Source organism: Hibiscus syriacus, unplaced genomic scaffold, assembly GCF_006381635.1.
Source record: "Hibiscus syriacus cultivar Baekdansim isolate YM2019G1 unplaced genomic scaffold, ASM638163v2 tig00110209_pilon, whole genome shotgun sequence".
Taxonomy (NCBI): domain Eukaryota; kingdom Viridiplantae; phylum Streptophyta; class Magnoliopsida; order Malvales; family Malvaceae; genus Hibiscus; species Hibiscus syriacus.
In genome coordinates, this window is record NW_024062628.1 from 439,309 (window position 1) to 457,369 (window position 18,061).

General features: G+C 34.2%; 3 protein-coding genes across 4 annotated transcripts; 1 reads left to right on the forward strand and 2 right to left on the reverse strand.

Annotated features, from left to right (window-relative positions):
• Positions 1 to 1,670: 1,670 nt before the first annotated feature.
• LOC120113510 (dolichol kinase EVAN-like) lies at positions 1,671 to 6,259 on the forward strand. 2 transcript variants are annotated; one of them, XM_039134651.1, is made up of 14 exons: positions 1,671 to 1,935; positions 2,061 to 2,173; positions 2,324 to 2,530; positions 2,654 to 2,758; positions 2,858 to 2,928; positions 3,021 to 3,101; positions 3,178 to 3,392; positions 3,779 to 3,968; positions 4,081 to 4,146; positions 4,413 to 4,501; positions 4,589 to 4,703; positions 5,288 to 5,339; positions 5,451 to 5,551; positions 5,847 to 6,259. In XM_039134651.1, the coding sequence occupies exons 1-14, from the start codon at positions 1,751 to 1,753 to the stop codon at positions 5,958 to 5,960; spliced, it is 1,704 nt and encodes a 567-aa protein (XP_038990582.1). In that variant the 5' UTR covers positions 1,671 to 1,750; the 3' UTR covers positions 5,961 to 6,259. The 2 variants fall into 2 exon arrangements, with proteins under 2 accessions (XP_038990582.1, XP_038990583.1); XM_039134652.1 differs by lacking the exon at positions 4,081 to 4,146.
• A 1,226-nt stretch (positions 6,260 to 7,485) lies between these two features.
• On the reverse strand, positions 7,486 to 10,579 carry LOC120113511 (ABC transporter F family member 1-like). The gene is made up of 6 exons (XM_039134653.1): positions 10,471 to 10,579; positions 10,114 to 10,345; positions 9,715 to 9,788; positions 9,403 to 9,613; positions 9,076 to 9,310; positions 7,486 to 8,847 (listed from the first exon to the last, which is right to left on the reverse strand). The coding sequence occupies exons 2-6, from the start codon at positions 10,336 to 10,338 to the stop codon at positions 7,790 to 7,792; spliced, it is 1,803 nt and encodes a 600-aa protein (XP_038990584.1). The 5' UTR covers positions 10,339 to 10,345; positions 10,471 to 10,579; the 3' UTR covers positions 7,486 to 7,789.
• Positions 10,580 to 16,457: 5,878 nt separating this feature from the next.
• Positions 16,458 to 17,781, reverse strand: LOC120113472 (heavy metal-associated isoprenylated plant protein 3-like; the record flags this gene model as incomplete). Its single annotated transcript, XM_039134626.1, has 4 exons — positions 16,458 to 16,977; positions 17,082 to 17,175; positions 17,250 to 17,488; positions 17,577 to 17,781. Coding segments are annotated over 4 exons (1,032 nt in total), but the record flags the coding sequence as incomplete, so codon positions are not given.
• Positions 17,782 to 18,061: the final 280 nt, after the last annotated feature.

The following is an 18,061-nucleotide window of genomic DNA, read 5'->3' on the forward strand; positions in this document are numbered from 1 at the left end:
TCATGACCCCATGTTTTTGTAACTCCTGATAACTTCTTATTAACTCCTCATAACCGGTTCTAGTTTCCAGGAAATCTTCATGTGATAGAAGTTGTTCTGTTGGATTTGGGCTTCTAAATGGTTTGGGTTTTTTTGACTTAGCCCCGGATAAATCGAGCATCTACACTATCCGCCATTGTTGAAAGCTTGAGAATAAATCGGATAGAGAAAAACGAAAGGCTTTCTTTATATAAAGTTTGAGTTATTGACGGTAGTCCGCTCGTCGACGTCGTAACTAATTTCGCGGTAAATAAATATGTAAATAACCGACTTTTCATTGTTTACGGATATGTTGTATAGTGTACATTATACACCTTTATTTTAGTAAACGAAAGGCTTTTTTTCTTTCTTTCTATGTTTAGGCTTTCTTTTCTTTTAGTTTTGAATTTAATAATTTTAAGTTTCTTCGTTGATTTTGATTTCTTTATTTTTTATAATTTATTTTTAAATTTTTAGTATTTTTTATATTTACTCTCTTAAAAATTTGAATTAGACTTTTAAGTTTAAAATAACTTTTATTAGAAAAAATTGAATTCGACAAAATAAAAATTAAACACTCAATCATATCATCTTTCATCGTATACTGTCACGTCATTATTATGAATCATTATATTAGTTCCTTAACTTTACATTTTATTCAATTTGAACCACATGCTCATATACCACTATAGAATGCTAATGTAAGTTTAATTCTTATATTTTACTAAAAATGCACTCTATTTTAATCCCTTAACTTTGCATTTTACTCAATTTGTTCTTTTTACTGCAATTGTTTACAAATTCTTTCTTGCTATCAATACACTGACTCGTGTATATTCTCATCAATATTTTATCCTCAAAATACTTTCTTTAAAATAGAATATTATTAATATATTTTATAAGTTTAGATTGAGTTTGATATATTAAATAACATTATAATGTGAAAAAAATGAAATATATATCTTATAGGTTAGAGAAAGTCAAAAAATTGAAATCAATTTTTACCATAATGCTATAAATAATTATAATAAAATTAGTGTAAAAACTCGAATAACTCAACTCAAATTTCTTAAACTCGACTCAACTCAAAAAAATTTTAAGTTAAGTTCAAGTTGTAAAATACGACTTGTCAACTCAAATAATTCAAAAAAAATTTACTCGACTCTATCGAATGCTCACCTATGTTAGCATTATAACGGTCAATTTTCAATTCTGTAATAAAAATATTAAATTATTTTTTTCTAAAAATAATTAAAAAATCATTTTATTTTTTAAAAATATTAAAGATTTTATTTATAATTAAATCAAAAATTAAATATTATTACATGCTATCTTAATGGAATGGGAGTAATAGTGAACTGACAATGATATTTTTTTTTGCTAAAAATATTTTATGATATTTTAATCATTTTTATAATTTGTTTTGAATTTTTAAAAAGTAAATATTATTACTAATGGAATAGAGTAGTAGTGAACTAACAATAATCATTTTTTGCAACTTCGAGAGAAAAGGTGATAAAAAAAATTTCTTGAAGGGCCCAAGTAATAAAAATGGACAACTTCAGGTGTGTAATATTCATTTTACCTAATATTTTAAGAAAGTGGGTCCCACGTCCAACGAATTTTGGCGTCAACAAAATGCTACTGGTCTCGGTCTCCGCATTTAAAATAAAAAAAGAAGCTTATCTAATCCTTCTCGTGTAAATTTCCGATTAATCCTCTCCGATCTCCGATGGCGATCTCTTTGGCGAAGGCGATGAACGGAGAGAGAGCCGTGGTTTTCATCTTCGTCCTCCGTGTTATCTCTTCGCTCCCATTCGCCCTCCTTCCCCACGCGCTCTCACTTTCTGTCCTCTCCCTTTTCTCTCTCGTCGTCGAGATCCGCGTCGACGATTCGGCATCCCTCTTCAAAACCAGGTAAGAAACCCACAAAAAAGGGAAAAAAGATTCTCAATTGGAGAATTAGGGTTTTAGAGAATCTCAATTCGTTAAATTTTTTTTTTTTCGTGTTGAAGTTTGACTTTTTGTTTGTTTTTTAATAGGCCGGGTGCGTCATCAGGAATAATGTTAGGAGCAGTTACGTTACCAACGGTAATGCTCTCCAAGTTGATTCAGCTTTCAAGAGCTGTTTCTTTGCAACAAATTGAGATTGGAGGTACTTCATCTCCGCCTGGAAAAATTGTCTCTTACTTATATTAATAACATGTTCTTGATTAACTAATGAATTCTATAAAGAATTGTAGGGGATATATAAGAAAAGTATGGATTTATTTTGATCTTTGTGTCTTTTAAATATTGTTTATAGAGTTTGAACATATGACAATGCAATTTTGGGCCGCATCGGCTTGTAGCTGCGGTGTACTTATATTCCTCTCCATAGTTACATGGTTTGCTGCCAGCAATAAGAATCCCAGTTTCTCCTGTAGTGTTTGGGATGCGAAGTTTAGCTTAAGCTGTGTCATCTTATATTCAGTGGTTTGCTGTATTTCACTTGCCACAATTTCTCATACTGGTAAGTTAGTTCTATGTTATGAATGTGTCATTGTTTTTAGTTTCATGTATTGGGAAAGCTGTGAAGGTGAAAATTAGCATCAATTTCTTGCATTAACTATTGGTTCCGGTTTTATGCATACAGGATTTAACACAGCTTTAAAGTTACTGTGGTTGCTATGTCATGGATTTGCTGCAGTGAAATTAATTCAACATCTTGTCCATACTTTCCCGTTTTGTGCATCAGTTGGTCTGTTTCATTCTACTTTTTCTTTATCTCAAATTTTATCACCCAAATGCTTCTTACTGAGCAAATGAAAATGTTTTTTTATGTCCCTCCTTATTGCAGGGGAAGCACTTTTGGTGACTTCAGGTCTTGTACTCTATTTTGGTGACATGCTGGCATGTACTATTTCAAAGGTTAGGGCTGCTTTATCACAAAGATAAACCATGTTATGGCAGAAAGCTCCAGCACAATTAGCTTTCTAATGTTAACAACATTGTTAGAACAGGTTTGTAGACTGTTGATTCCACCAGAGATGGTATCCATACGATATGGAATTAAAAGAAGTGAGATAGGCATTATTATCCAGGTATGTAATTTCAAGTGGTGAAATTTTCATAAATGGTCTAAGCTGGATAGTGAGAGATTTGTTCTCTTATATGCAGGGTGTGCTGCTTGGACTTCTTATTTTTTCAGTACTCTTTAAATTTCTTATCTGGTTACGGGAATACTTCTGGGGTGCTAACGATTCTGAATCTAAAGAAAGAAAAGAAATTAGGAGGTCTCTGATATTCTTTACATCCCTTGTGTTTATCATGATTGCCATTGCGCCATCTTGGATGATGATCGTCCTGGATTTTGATGTACATCCTGTATTATGGTAACTTTTCTCAATGGTTTTCTCAATTTGACTTTTAGTAAATTGCTATCTATTAGTATCTTGTTTCCTTGAATTTTATCTATCACCTTTACATTTGGTTTTTGTAATCTAATCTGATATGGAGGTAAGTAAGTGTATGAAGAGGTTTATTTGTGGATATAGATGTTATTTATGGAATTGGCGTTTTTCTTTCATTGGTATTAGATGATACTATGTTGCTCTGGTGCTGGATAGAGAAAAAAAACTGACTATGGCTAACATGTGACTTTAAAGGAATTATTGTTAGAGATGTAGATGGTTTTCTTACTATTCTACCATATTTGGTTCACCTGTTCTGTCTGTTCTCCCATCAACTTTCCAAGCATCTTGCACATCTTCTTTTACAGGATATGCCGGTTTATTTTTTCTGAACCATTTAAAAGACTTTCACTATGTGTATACTGGTTGGCTTTGATACATACATCTGTCTTGAGATTCTACAACATTTCTAAGAATAGTAAGATCGAGAGGATTCTTCTTCGAAAGTACTACCATCTGCTGGCTGTTTCAATGTTTCTTCCCGCCCTTATTTACCAGGTGATTATAGACTTGAGTATCGCATGTCAAACACTTTGCAACCTTTTAGCTCCTTCATTGTGGTAGTTGTTTGTTTAGATATTACATTGACTTCATCTGATCCTGTTTCCAGCCACAATTTCTTGATCTTGCATTTGGTGCAGCTTTGGCTGTTTTCTTGGTATTAGAGATTATTCGAGTAAGTTGGCTAAACTTTTAGATATTTTGTAGATGTTGACAATATATCAAGTAATCATGTTGAGTGAAGTTGCTCTACTTTGTCCAAGTGTTGACTAGTTAAGCATTTTAAAGGATGGTATTTTTGCAAGTATAACAACAATTAATGACCATATCGCAATGATTACAATATACAGGCTAGGTTTATGTTCTTGAATGTACTGGAGTAGTGCTCATTTTTTTAGAAGTTTCTTGGTTGATGTTGCTGAATCTTTCCTTTGTATCCAGGTTTGGAGAATTTGGCCTTTAGGGCATCTTGTACATCAATTTATGAGTGCCTTTATAGATCATCGTGACTCGGATCTTATTATTGTCAGGTATTACATTTGGGCCATTGCTGGAAACTAATATGCATATAATTATTTCAAGCAATTCCAATTAAGGTCCCTGTTTTACTTTTGTAGCCACTTTTCACTCTTGTTGGGATGTGCACTTCCTATCTGGATGTCCTCTGGGTTCAATGATCGACCTCTTACCCCTTTTGCTGGAATTTTAAGCCTTGGAATTGGAGATACGATGGTAAGTATGCTTATTTTTGCCTTTGTGGCCTAAATTTCTTGGATTTGTTCTTTTCTACTTTGTCTTCCATCTCCCTTTCCAATAATTTTGCTAGAGGGCCCTTTACCCGTTTTAATAAAGAATAAAGAAAAATTCACATTATGATCTTAATTTTCACTGTTTGTTGATACCGTGCTTCATGTCACAATGGTTATGTTTTCACTTGCTGCTCTTTCAATTTTCTTTGATGTCAAAAATGGGCGATGTTTTTAAACCTAGACAAGCATTATGAATCCCATGGGAGTCCAGCTTATGAACCAAGCCAGTCCAGAAAGATTGAGAAGGGTGAAGTCTTAGGCTTTTAGCTATTTTTGTGTATTAAGGATTAAAAAAACAGACATCACTCCACCAGTAGTGCCATTATGAACCCCATTGGAGTCCAACTTATGATTGCTGTATTACAGAATAATCTGAAACACTGAATAATTGAGAACTAGTAGTGGAATAAATATGAAAATGTCTACAAAGTGTGATAGAATTGGCCGGCTGCCTGTTACTCCTTCCAAGTGGCTCATAAAGTTGTAATAATCTTGCTTTTATGCTAGGCGTCAATGGTTGGTCACAAGTATGGTGTCCTTAGGTGGAGCAAAACTGGCAGTAAGGATTTTCCTGTCTTCCTTTCTTTCTGTCTACTTTGATTGATCTTTAAGGCTTAAGCTTTCCTTTGAGGACATACCTGCTAATTCTAGCAAATTTCTTACACTTCAGAGAAAACTATCGAAGGCACTGCAGCTGGTATAACATCTGTCCTCGCTGCTTGCTTGGTTCTGGTTCCACTTTTGGCATCCACTGGATACATTCTAACTCAGGTCTCTCTCTCTCTCTCTCACACACACACACACACACATCGCATACACGCACACACATCGCATTCTTATGTTGACTGACATATTCATCATTAGCACGTCTGTGAGAACTTAGCCTATAATGAATTTGTTCACTTAAACATCCTATGTTGGTACTTAATGTTGTTTCTGTTTTTTTTTCTCGTTTTCTTTTAAACGATCTTGTTAAGTTATTTGAATTGGTTTCGTGGGCCTAATTTAATGTTTGGATTATTGTTACATCGCATGTATTTGATTACGTAAATCTCAATTTCCGCAGCACTGGCTCCCTATTTTAATAGCTGTGACCACAAGCGGTCTGTTGGAGGCCTACACAACGCAACTTGATAATGCTTTTATACCACTTGTCTTCTACAGCCTTCTTTGTTTGTAAATGCACACTTCAATCCTTCCAGAAAGATTATTACACGGATGAGAATTCCCCCTCACATGCTTTTCCATCTAGAGGATTTTTTTTTTCTTTTTTATTGTTTTAGTGGATATGTTACTAACAACCATCAGGGAATACAGAGAGCCTGTTGTATACCATGCCAATCGTAGTTTCGAAGAATTGCTTGTAAGACGAGCCTTGATGTTTCATACCTTGTTGTACGTGGCTGTTATGAGCCCTCAAAAAGAGGTAAGATTGTTTAATGTAGTTCATTACATGAATGGAATTATGTTCATTCTTAAGTTGTCCTTGTAATCATATTCTAACATTACTTGAGTAATTCATCTTGCGGTAATCTTGCTGGAATCTACAGCCATTGTAGTAAATCATTGTGCAATGTTATTCATAACATGTATGAAGTTGTGTTTTCATTTATTTGAATCCAACTTTTGCTTCGCTTCCTGCCTTCCATTGGATATCCAAGATGTGCGAAGCCCTGCATCGTGGCATTGGCATTTCACACCCAACCCCTCCATAATAGAGGTAAATAATAAGTCTCCCGTTAACATGAATGCACAAATTTAAATAGCAAATAGCGAATGATTTTGTACGACTTCCGCTGTTCTTTTTATTAAATTAATACATTATAGGATAAACCACTAATTATTTAAAATATCAATTTTAATTTATTTTAGTATCTAAACTTTCAGTTGTTTTAAAATTATATCTAACGTTTAATTTTTGTTTCATTTTAATACTTTAGTGATTTACACGTGACACATTTTTAAGGGTTAATTGCATCACTCATCACTCAATTTTTTTTTCTTATTTTGGTCACTAAAATTTAATTTTTTTTAATTAAATTACTTAACTTTCAAATTAGTCCTAATTCAATCATTATAGCTTTCAAATTTTTTTAATTTTATATTAACAAAACAATAATAAAAAATGTTGTCACAAAATTATTAATAATTTAAAGTAATTAAAATAGGAACAGTTTGAAAATTGAATAGTTAAATTGAACTTTTTTTAACTTTAGTACCGAAATAAAAGAAAAATAATTAAGTGGTGAATGATGTAATTTACTCATAAAAACTATAGTGAAACAAAAACTAAATATCATATATATTTTAAAAAATTAAAAGTTTAAATATTAAAACGAACTAAATGAAAAAAAACATTAGAAAAAATTTTAAAAAAATTAAAATTTTAAGTATCAAAACAGATATAAACATTTAATTAACCTCAAATCATATGATGATAGATAATGCCTACGTCACCCTGTCAAAGTTCAAAATGTTTCAGATAATCTCTAAACTAAATTAGTTTTTTTTTTATCGAACTTCAATCTAGTTTGTCTATAAACGCCAAGACATTGCATTCGTCTGAAACAACACCAAAGTTGAGAATAAAGATAATGAAAAAGAAGCGACTGCAAAAGTAAATATAGATCGAAGATGGAATTCAAACACTACAGAATTTAAAGAGCATAGATATTTTTTTATTGTTCAGAAAACTAGAAACGGTATAAGAAACGAATGAAAACTCGAAATACAGCTTAGGAATGTTAAAAAAATATATGTATGGATCCGACCGACTCACCAGCACAAAGCCTCTATAAAGCTTTTTAAACCCCAAAACAAATAAACCCTCGGTGAACAGAACCCCGAGAAGGTTAAAAAAATAAGCCACGAACACTGATGGCTTCGAACAATAACAAAAGCCCCTCGCTACCCCTGGCTCCATAGGTAGGCTATATAGATTACTCGGCCACCACCACAAGAGAGGTGGCAACTATAAATTGAAAGACATGCTTTTAATTAATGCTTGTTTCAATCAGATAAACCAGCTTTACTCTTGAGATGCTGCTTGAAGTCCATAATGTCACCTCCCCACCGTGTTACAGCTTGATTTTCACACACCCAAATCTCCTCAGCTACCTGGTTTATCAGCCGGAAATCATGACTCACTAGTACCATGCCACCATCCCACTCATTCAATGCCTCGGCCAGCGAATCTATTGTCTCAATATCCAAATGGTTAGTGGGTTCATCCAGCAGCAGTAAGTGGGGTTGTCGAAACGCTAACCATGCAAAGATGACCCGACTCCTCTGTCCATCAGATAGGTTCTTCATTGGCATCACTTGTGCTTTCCCTGTCAATCCAAACTTCCCGATTGAACCTCTCATTTTCTCCTCCTCATTTCCAGGGTACTCTTTTATCATGTATTGGAGCGCAGACATTTCCATGTCGAGTTTCTCTGCCAAATGCTGATGGTATTGTGCAATTCGGAGATGATTATGGCGTCGGACCATACCATCAGTGGGAGTCAATTCACCAGTCATCAGTTTCAGCAGTGTACTCTTCCCCGCTCCATTAGGCCCAACTAGTGCTATCCTCGAGTCCAAGTCTACCCCAAAGTCCAAGTTCTTGTAGATGAGACTATCAGGTGTATACCCAAAAGCCACTTCCACAAACTGCAGTACAGGTGGAGGAAGTTTTCCAACATCAACAAATCGAAAGACCAGAACCTTATCCCTGGCTACCTTCTCCGTGAGTCCACCTCGTTCCATCTTTGCCAATGTTTTTTCTTTACTTTGTGCCTGTCGAGCTAGTTTTGCCGACCCATGACCAAAGCGAGCTATGTACTCCTTCATTGAAGCAATCTGTTCCTGCTCCCATTTGTACTGTTTCATCTGGTTCTCCTCCAACTCAGCACGAGTTTGAACATACTGATCATAGTTCCCAGTGTACAACTTAAGAGTTTTGCTCTGCATATGGATAATATTTGTACAGACTCCATTCAGGAAATCCTGGGAATGGGAGATCACAACAAGGATACGATCAAATTTCTTCAAATTTTCTTCCAACCAGACACAAGCTTCTAAATCTGTTTCAATCAAGGCAATTGTACACATCAGAGTTGAGAAATATAGAGAAAAAGTTCTCTATGTCAAAAAACTTCAATAAGTGAAAGTTGAAACACGGCGCTAAAGACCTACATAAATTATTCATGGGCTATGAAGAAGAAAAAAAAAGAATAATGGGAATCATGAATAATGTCCATGAACTAACCGTATAAATATACATATAAACATAATTTGTACAAAATACATACCTAAATGATTGGTGGGTTCATCAAGGAGAAGAATGGTTGGATTAATGAATAGGGCACGTGCTAATGCAATCCTCATTCTCCAACCACCAGAGAAATCTTGTGTTTTCTTTGCCTGCATCATCTTGTCAAAACCAAGACCAAATAGGATTTCAGCAGCACGTTTCTCAGCAGTTGCTGCATCCAATGCATCTAACCGCTCATAAATGCGTTCAAGTTGCTCTCCACCACCATCATCCTAAAACAAACTCAACATAAACAAGGAAAATGTTATAAAGCTATGTTTTTTATGAAAAATATCATGATTAACACATGGTTAGCTGAATAAACCTGTGCTGCCAACATTTCTGCTTCTTTCTCCAATTTCAACCTCTCTTCATCACAACTCATGACAGCCTCCAAAGCAGACATGTCCGAAGCTTCAATCTCCCTCGTGAGATGATAAATATCCATGTGCTCCGGAATCGGAAGTTCTCGCAATCCTATTGCAGTCAGCAGCGTGGATTTCCCACAACCATTTAATCCAAGCAAACCATAGCGCCTGCAAAGATCATATGAAATAGGAAGTGATATCATGAGATAAAACTCCCAAACCGAATTATACTACGAATATTCCTAAACGAAATGCGAAGGTCATCATACCTGCCATAGTTAAGCTCCAGAGTTGAATCAACAATAAGATCGTGTCCATGGAAAGTAACTGATAAGGACTCTATCTGCAACAAGAAAATATGTTCAACATCAACATAAACTATTCTTTTTTGACACGGTCCCACGGACAAATGACCTTTTACCTCCTACAACGGAACTCATCAAAGATACCAAAAATGTTTACTAATTTGTCTATATTCATAAACAGAAAATCAAATATAAAAAATTCATTCCAACAAAATAAGCCAAAAAGACGAGCTTTACACATTTTTCTACCCCTTAAAATAATTTAGCATAAAAAGAATCAAATACTAACACTTATTCCAATAATCAAAAAACAAATAATTAAAATAACATTTAATCTCACAGATAATGTATCTTTCGACTTACACGAATATCTCTGGAAAGAGGATGCGAGCAGAGAACACCGGTACAGGTCCGATCAGATATCTGGAGCATACTAACTTTATCAGAAACCTTATCAACGCCGTTGTCTGCGATCGCGGTTGCCGCCGCCTTGGAAGATGCAGCGGCTGCGGCCGCCTTCCCACCTCTCTTAGCAGCCGCAGAAGCCTTCTTCTGAGCTGCCTTCTTCTTGCTGGCGTCCGAGACCATCTTCAATCTAACCAACACAACAGATCAAGAGTCACGTAATTAAATGAAATAATAAGTTAAATCTGGAACAATATATCCGTCAGTTGAGGGAAGAAAGGAGAAGGTGAAAATAGATCTGGCGTTTGAACTTACGTATTTTTGGTGCTACAGTGCGTTGCTGGATAGAAACAATTGGATGCTAAAAAAAAATAAATTAGGGTTTGATAGATGGTGAAGCTTTCGGAAGAGAACAGCTATAAGTAAGGTATAGGGAAGGAGCAGGGGACACGTGTACGGTGTATTGCCACCGACTTTGTTTTTAAGCCGACCAGAATCTGCCTCTCATAGCTTCTACCAAACGTTGTCGCTTCAAGGTTAACAATTTCAGCACGTTTTTAGGTCTCACTCTGAATTTAGACGCTTGCTTTAAGTTTATTTGGTATAATGGCAAAAGGCCCTAAATGTTTGTCATATTTTTCAATTACACTCTTTAAAGTTTTTACTCTACTAATTTGAACTTTAAATTTTAAATAAATTCTTTGTATATGGTCAACTAACAGTAAATATTTTTTACTGATTCATAATAAATAATAACATAAAGGATGCAACTGAAAAAAATAAATATTAAGGATTTTTTAGTACTAAACATTATTTGTTAAAATAATATATGATGATTACAATGCCCTAGTATCTATCTATTCATAATCTTTAGGAAGAATATTACTTTTTTCAATATTAATAGTATACACTTTACAAATATAGTTATTCGAACTTATAATCTCTCGAGAAAACATCACTCAATGGATTCAATGATTAAAAATTTTATAAGTAAATCTCTTGCCAATCTACTTGCACAATCTAAGTTCATATTATCTAATAAATATAATGTATAATAATTTTTTTGCGCACTTTTCCTCACTAAATTTTAAAAAAAAACATAATATTTGGTTACTTACGTTTTTATTTAATTAATATGTTATCACTTTTATTTAATTTCTTCACTAACGACAGTTGAAATATCAGTGACTACAAATTTAAAAATTGACAAGGTAAGTGACTACATTTTAATAAATAAAAACAAACATGACACATCTTAATGAAATAAAAACCAAAATGATCAAATATTATGTTTTTTGAATTCAGTGAGGAAAAATTAAAAAAAAATGAAAGTGACTAATCATATAATTTACCCATAAATATATGAGATGTTTGTTTAGATTTTATGTAATTTTATAAAATTGTGTTAGAAGAATCCTCCCTATAATAAACCTCTAACCTATTGCACAATCAAATCTAGATTACTCGACAAATAAATTAGATATCGGTGGTTATAAAATATTATAAAAATGAAGGGAATAAGTCATGTTAAATTAAAATCGAGGGATTAAATCTAAAGTTTAAGGATAATAGATGAACTATACTCAAAATTAACTTCTCTTTCTTGGGCTTTGGAAAGGACATGTTGGACCGGCCCATTGATCTGTTCTCTCTCTTTTTCGCAAAGGCTATAATTGCTATCTCAGTTATGTCTTTCGGATTCTTCTCTTGGCTTGGCCTTTCATTTTTGTGGTAAGTTTGATTTCTTTTTCATATTTTTTGTTTCTTTTGGGTTTTGAAGTTAAAACATATTTTGAGGTGATCTTCATTTCTCCGCTGGTTGAATCTGCCAGTTTGCATATTTTGTCAGAATGTAACATGTTTGATCATTTGCCTCAATGAAAGTTGAACCTTATCTAGCTGTGTAATTTTATATTCTTGGTAAGCCCAAGTTCTATTTTTCTTCTTAATGTTCTGAATTTTGAATCTTTGGTTATTCAAAGTGGTGTTTTCTTTTGATATATTTATATTTGAACATATATTATCTTATATTTATCTCAGATTAAAAAAAATGTGATGTTTTCTTTTGGCTTAATATCAAAGTAAGTGTTCAAATTATACCGTTTTTTCCGAATAGATGCCTAAACTATTTTTTGACTCATCCAATTGTCTAACGTTACAAACGTTACCTCTTTAACATCTAACGCTATAAATGTTATCACTTTAAGTGTTTCGGTTCTAACGTCCTTTAAGTGACTCACAAACTTAAAATTTTAAAATTTTTATTTTTAAAAAATAAAAATTATTATTAAATAATAAAAAAACCTTTCCCCTGTTCCTCTCCCTCCACGCGTGCCCCCTTCCCTCCGTTAATTACCATGGCCAAAGGTCAAACGTTTGATTAAACGGTCAACCAAATGGCCAGTTTCTACGGTAAGCTAAACGGTCGATTATCACGATCTATCAAATGAATTTAAGAGATTGTGTATTTGAGATTTTAGTGATTGAAATTTAAGGATTTAGGAATTTTAGGTTTTAAGATGATATTAAGAGTTGTAAGCGATTAGTAGATAGTCGACAACGTATGGGTGGTCCGTCGTCGGCGAATGGGTGGCCGGAGATGACCAACAGTTAGAATAAATGAGATTAAAATAAGAGATTTTAAGAGAGTGAGTTTTTTTTTGTATTTTAGAAAAAAAATTGAGGTTTTTTCGAAAATAAAATATTTTTAAAGTTTTTTAAAATAAATTTTAAAAATTATCAGATTGTGACACGTGTCATTTAATGGGTTTTTTAACGGCTATTAGAACCGAGACACCTAAAATGGTAACGTCAAGCACCTAAAGTGGTACCATTTATAACATTAGACACCTGGATGTGTCAAAAAATAGTTTAGACACCTATTCGAGAAAATCGATATAGTTTGGACACTTATTTTGGTATTAAGCCTTTTCTTTTATCTGATAAAATAGTGAATTCGTATTTACTTGTGGGTCATTGAGTTTCTGCTCGGGTAACGCCTTGTTTTTCTAAAGGGAAGATATTTTACACGAGGGACCTTAACTGAAAATCTAATGGAGTATGGTATAAAGAACTGATAGCTTTAGTTTATATGGAAAATCGATGTTTTAGTTCTCTTCTTGTGTTGTTTACAATGTTTTGTCTTCTGCTGTTCATTTTGTAGTAGTTCTGAGTTGGAAGATCTCAAACCATGGTGACATAGAATTTGAGCACTTAGGTCTTTATAAGATAGCTTAATTCATACTTGAGGTTAGCATTTGCTTGTTTCTTCTCACATTTTCTCTTCTTTAGGCAAACAAACTACTCAGAGCCATCATTGTATTTCAATCTTCATGATATACTTGTTAATTGCTAGAATTATTCATTTTGGCCAGCAGTAGAGAAAATTGAAGTATTATGTGATTGTTAACTTCTGCTATAATATATAAACTGCAAACTTGATCTTGTTTTATTATGTTAAACAGAATGCCAAAGAGCTCAACAGGATGATAGTGCTGAAGAGGTATGTGCTGAGGCTGTTTATCTCACTCAGCACGTCACAGCAAATGTGGTAGACAGAAATAACGGACGGATAGTTGCAACGGCATCGACAGTCGAACATTCCATCAAGAACTTGTTGGAGTGTGGCCGGTCTTACAACGCCAAGGCAGCAACCATTGTTGGTGAGGTATTGGCTATGCGACTCAAGGTGGAGGGCCTTGAACAAGGACAGGGGAGAGGGGTTCATGTTGACGTAAACAAGGAAGTCGATAAGAAAGGCTTTAGGAACCGATCCAAGGTCTCGGCTGTTGTCGACGATAATGAGGATAATCCATCCTGACCAAGTTTCTTATATAAATAAATGATACTATTCCTCCCTTCTCTAGTTTGATGCAGTAGAAGGAAAAGAAACACATGACAAAATTCTATAAACTATGAAGATCTGACTTCCATAAAAGAAAGAAACTTTAACATTCCTTTTTCTTTTAGTTTATAAGAGAATATCCGTATAAAATTGGCTCTTCTCATGCATGGAAAATGAATCCTTTTCTCTTCTCTTTAATCCATCTTTTCATGAAATCTACTTGTTGCACATGGGATTGAGCTCATGCAATCATCTCTTCTTTTAAAAGGATTCAAAAGACCCTTTAATCACATGGATTCGGAATCTTTAAGTAAATTTCTTTCTCTTTTTATACTATAGAAATTTCAAGGAAGAACCTCATCCATTCATCCATCAAATGATCAAATTCATTTCTTTTTTTTTCTTTGCAATGTCGAACATTATCTTAATAAAAAAAAGATGAAAAGTAGGCAGTAATGAACATGAAACTTGTATAAAAAAACACACACATTAAGATTGCTACATTATCCCACTCTTTTTGGGGTAGGGTCCCCTTAATTTCACAAAGGGAGGCAAAGTACAATTGGGTGGCCATTGGAAGAATGGATGAGACTGCTATATGCTGCATGAAACGGCACATTTAGGCAACATCATGGGATTCATGTACATGCATGACACACACAGCATGACTTTACATGTGCACATGCAAAGAGATAAGCTTTGGGGTTAACTCTACATGTCACTAGATGATGAGTTTCATTGAAAAAGGGGTGAAATGGAATATGTTTGCAGAAGGAAATTGCTTGGGAAACTTGAAGCTCAATACAGCCAATAAAACATTTGATTGAAGGAAAGAAAAAAAGGAACACTAACCCATCATGAACTTGGCTTATAAACAATATACTAAATTGTACCATAGCTTACAACAAGCTGAAGCATTGGCTTATTGGACACTTCCTTGGCGCTCACTGACTGGCTCGTTTGTTTCCCTTTTTAGCCATTTTATTACTATGGTTGATTTACATCAAAGCTAAAATAAAATATTGTTTTCTAGGATTCAGTCCAAGCAACCATGTTTGCAGAATGTATACGTTGTCAATAAATTAAGAATTTTTTTTGAACATATAATATCTTATAATTACATAAAGGATTAGAAAGAGTCGGTTCATATTCCAGGAAAATGATGCAAATTGCCCCTTATCTTGTACATAATTCCTAACCAGGACAGCGAAGAAATTGGTTAACAAATGCCTTGAGGCTGATGACACCTAATAAGAACCACAAAAAGTTAAGGGGTTGATTAACAATGTTCGTAGGCCTGTTTTTTTTTTTTTTGGAATAATGTGGTAGGTCCTGCCCTATGATTTAATGCCAATTTTTATGTTGTGGACTCAAAACTGGCGGGTCTGTGCCAATTCATTTGCCTTCACTATCAGTTACCAGCCATTTATTGGTTCCATAATGGACAAAAGCTTTTGCACTTTCACAAAAACCATGCACATACCGATATTGTTCAATCTTGGAAATTTCTCATATTCTTATACCTTAGCTATTATCTTCAACTAACAAATTTATAAAATTATTTAACATTTTTACTGCAAGTTTGTTAAAACTATACAATTATGATATGAGATTTGACAGATTTTGTATTGGATTGCTTTTTATCGACTCAGTCCATGCTTTGAATTTTTTAAACAATTTAAAAATGGATATTTTGAGTTTTACTCATGTAAGTATACGAAGGTGATGTTTTCAAATTAGGTCATCTCGGCTTCAAACAATACAAGTCATTTCGATTTTAAACAATCTTAAACTCGGATAATTTCTTTATAAAGAAGTTGACATATCTGTAGCAGATGCATGATTATGTAGCAAAAATTGCGTGAAATTACAGTAAGATGATATAAATCCTGAAACTATTAAGTTTCAAAGAAGGCAGACTCCTGAAGTTGCAGACATTGACTGCAAACTGCAAACCTTAATTGTTCATCACATTGAATTGGGTGATGGGTAGGTGTGTGTTATTATCAGGTTTTTTGAAAACAAAGAATCTTCGAGCTCATCAAATTTATGAGTGTGCATTTCAAAGTGTTGCTTTCCATGGATGGAAGCAAATCCCATCAAATTTTTGTAGGATGAATATAATAATTTAAAGTTTTCAAAAAGCAATTATCCCGTTCAATTCATCCCACTGTCCCTGGGGTCATTTTCCTTTCATTTATGCCTTACATCTCATAATCCATGCACGTGTGTTTCCTCCTCGTATTTACGTAACATATTGTGCCCAGAAATATTAACGGAGACATATCCGATAGTCATATTAAAAATCAAAAACCCTAAGATTCAACATTTATAAGAAAAAACCGAACAGGCTGTTGGAGCAACAAGTTTAACCCAAAATGTACCTTTCCAAGTAAAACTCTCTTCTCTATTTCTTAATTACACATTGCTTTGATTTACCTTCACCTATTAATATCACTTGCCATAAACCCCATTTCTCCTTGGTCACGTAATGGAACAAGCATTAGGGTTCTCATCATTGAATAGGTGGTGAGGAGGGTGAACAGAGACAGGGTAACCGGGCACGTAGCCGGAGTAACCATGCCCTTGCTGGTGCCCGTACCCGTATCCATAAGCCGGGTGCCCGCATCCGGGGTAACTAGGCATGTACCCAAATTGAGGTTGAACAATAAATTCCATCCTGGCCCCTTCCATCTTGCCATTACGATCACCAGTAGTAGCTGCAGCCTGATTTCCACCATCTCCGGAACCACCATTGCCACCTTTGTTGTTCTTCTTCTTCCCTTTGCCGCCATCACCACCACCACCACCACTATCCTCGCCACCCTCATTTTTTCCATCTTTCTCTTTCTTAAGTGGCACGATCTCAACATTCTTCTTCAGTTTCTCCTTCAAAGCCTCAGCCAAGGCATTTACATCCATAGTCCCCTTAACCGTGACCATCTCCTTCACCTTGTCTACTTTCAACTCATGCACGCCTACAATACCGTCAAAAACCAAAACCCAGAAATTAAAACAGGATCTAAACGCTATTATAGTGACCGAACAGTCAGAAATTAAGCTAGCTTAAGAGGGTCATCACCTTTGGTATCGGCGACAATTTTGCGAATCTTAACAGTGCATCCCCAGCATTGGCAATACGGTTGCACCTTCAAATCTGCCATCGTTATTGGAGCCTAAATTGAAATTATACAAAAAATAAATAAATTAAGTTTTGAGAATGACAAATACAAAATGGGAAAATGTTTACCTCTTTGGGTTTTTTCTCTGGATTTTTACCATTATCATTTCCAGAATCTTGATTTTTCTCTTTATCAGCTTTTTTCTCCTTTTTCTCCTCTTTGTTATCATCTTTCTTCGGTTGAGGAGAAATGAGGTCAACTTTCTTCTTGGTTTTCTTCACGAGCTTCTCTTTAATGGAGGTCGGATCCACAGCTCCGGTCACCGTCACTTTGTTTGTGCTGCTCTCTGTTGTAACCGTCTCCACCCCTGCCATTAGAAAAACAGAGAAAAAAACCCAGAGTAAACAACCAAGTAATAAATGGGAAATTTAAAACGCAAAAGCAATGAATCATACCTTGAACTTCACGAATGCATTTGAGGACTTTGATAACGCAACCGTCACAAAGACAATCAACTTTAAAAACAATGGGCGATGAACCCTTTTCCTTGTTTTCTCCATCCCCTCCTTTCTTGTTTCCATTCTTTTTCTGCAACAGAGACAGAGAAGAAAGCAGAAACAGTCGGTGGAAGATGGAATGAAAGTTATGAAGCAGAAATAGAAGAAAATGAAACGGCAAAAAGAGTGTTAAATGTTTATAATTGTTTATTTTTTTAAATGTTTTTTAATTTTTTGTAGAATTATTTACTCATTGTTTTTTTTAACATTTACTCATTTATTTATTATTTTACAATATAAAAAATAAAAATATAACAATTAAAAGTGAAACCAAATTTTACTTATTTATCACATATAGTAATTGAACTAATTTTATTGGCAACGCTTTTGCCAATTATTAATATATTTTTATAAGTAATTTAATATAATTATTTTTTGATAAA

What these genes read in the sequence shown, in the direction of transcription:
- LOC120113510 (XM_039134651.1), top strand. Translation starts at nt 1,751, where the DNA reads ATGGCGATCTCTTTGGCGAAGGCGATGAACGGAGAGAGAGCCGTGGTT. An exon ending in TGGTATTAGAGATTATTCGA is followed by an intron (nt 4,147 to 4,412) that starts GTAAGTTGGCTA and finishes CTTTGTATCCAG; the next exon opens with GTTTGGAGAATTTGGCCTTT. An exon ending in CTGGATACATTCTAACTCAG is followed by an intron (nt 5,552 to 5,846) that starts GTCTCTCTCTCT and finishes CAATTTCCGCAG; the next exon opens with CACTGGCTCCCTATTTTAAT.
- LOC120113511 (XM_039134653.1), bottom strand. Translation starts at nt 10,338, where the DNA reads ATGGTCTCGGACGCCAGCAAGAAGAAGGCAGCTCAGAAGAAGGCTTCT. An exon ending in CTCTTTCCAGAGATATTCGT is followed by an intron (nt 9,789 to 10,113) that starts GTAAGTCGAAAG and finishes TTCTTGTTGCAG; the next exon opens with ATAGAGTCCTTATCAGTTAC. An exon ending in CAGAAATGTTGGCAGCACAG is followed by an intron (nt 9,311 to 9,402) that starts GTTTATTCAGCT and finishes AGTTTGTTTTAG; the next exon opens with GATGATGGTGGTGGAGAGCA.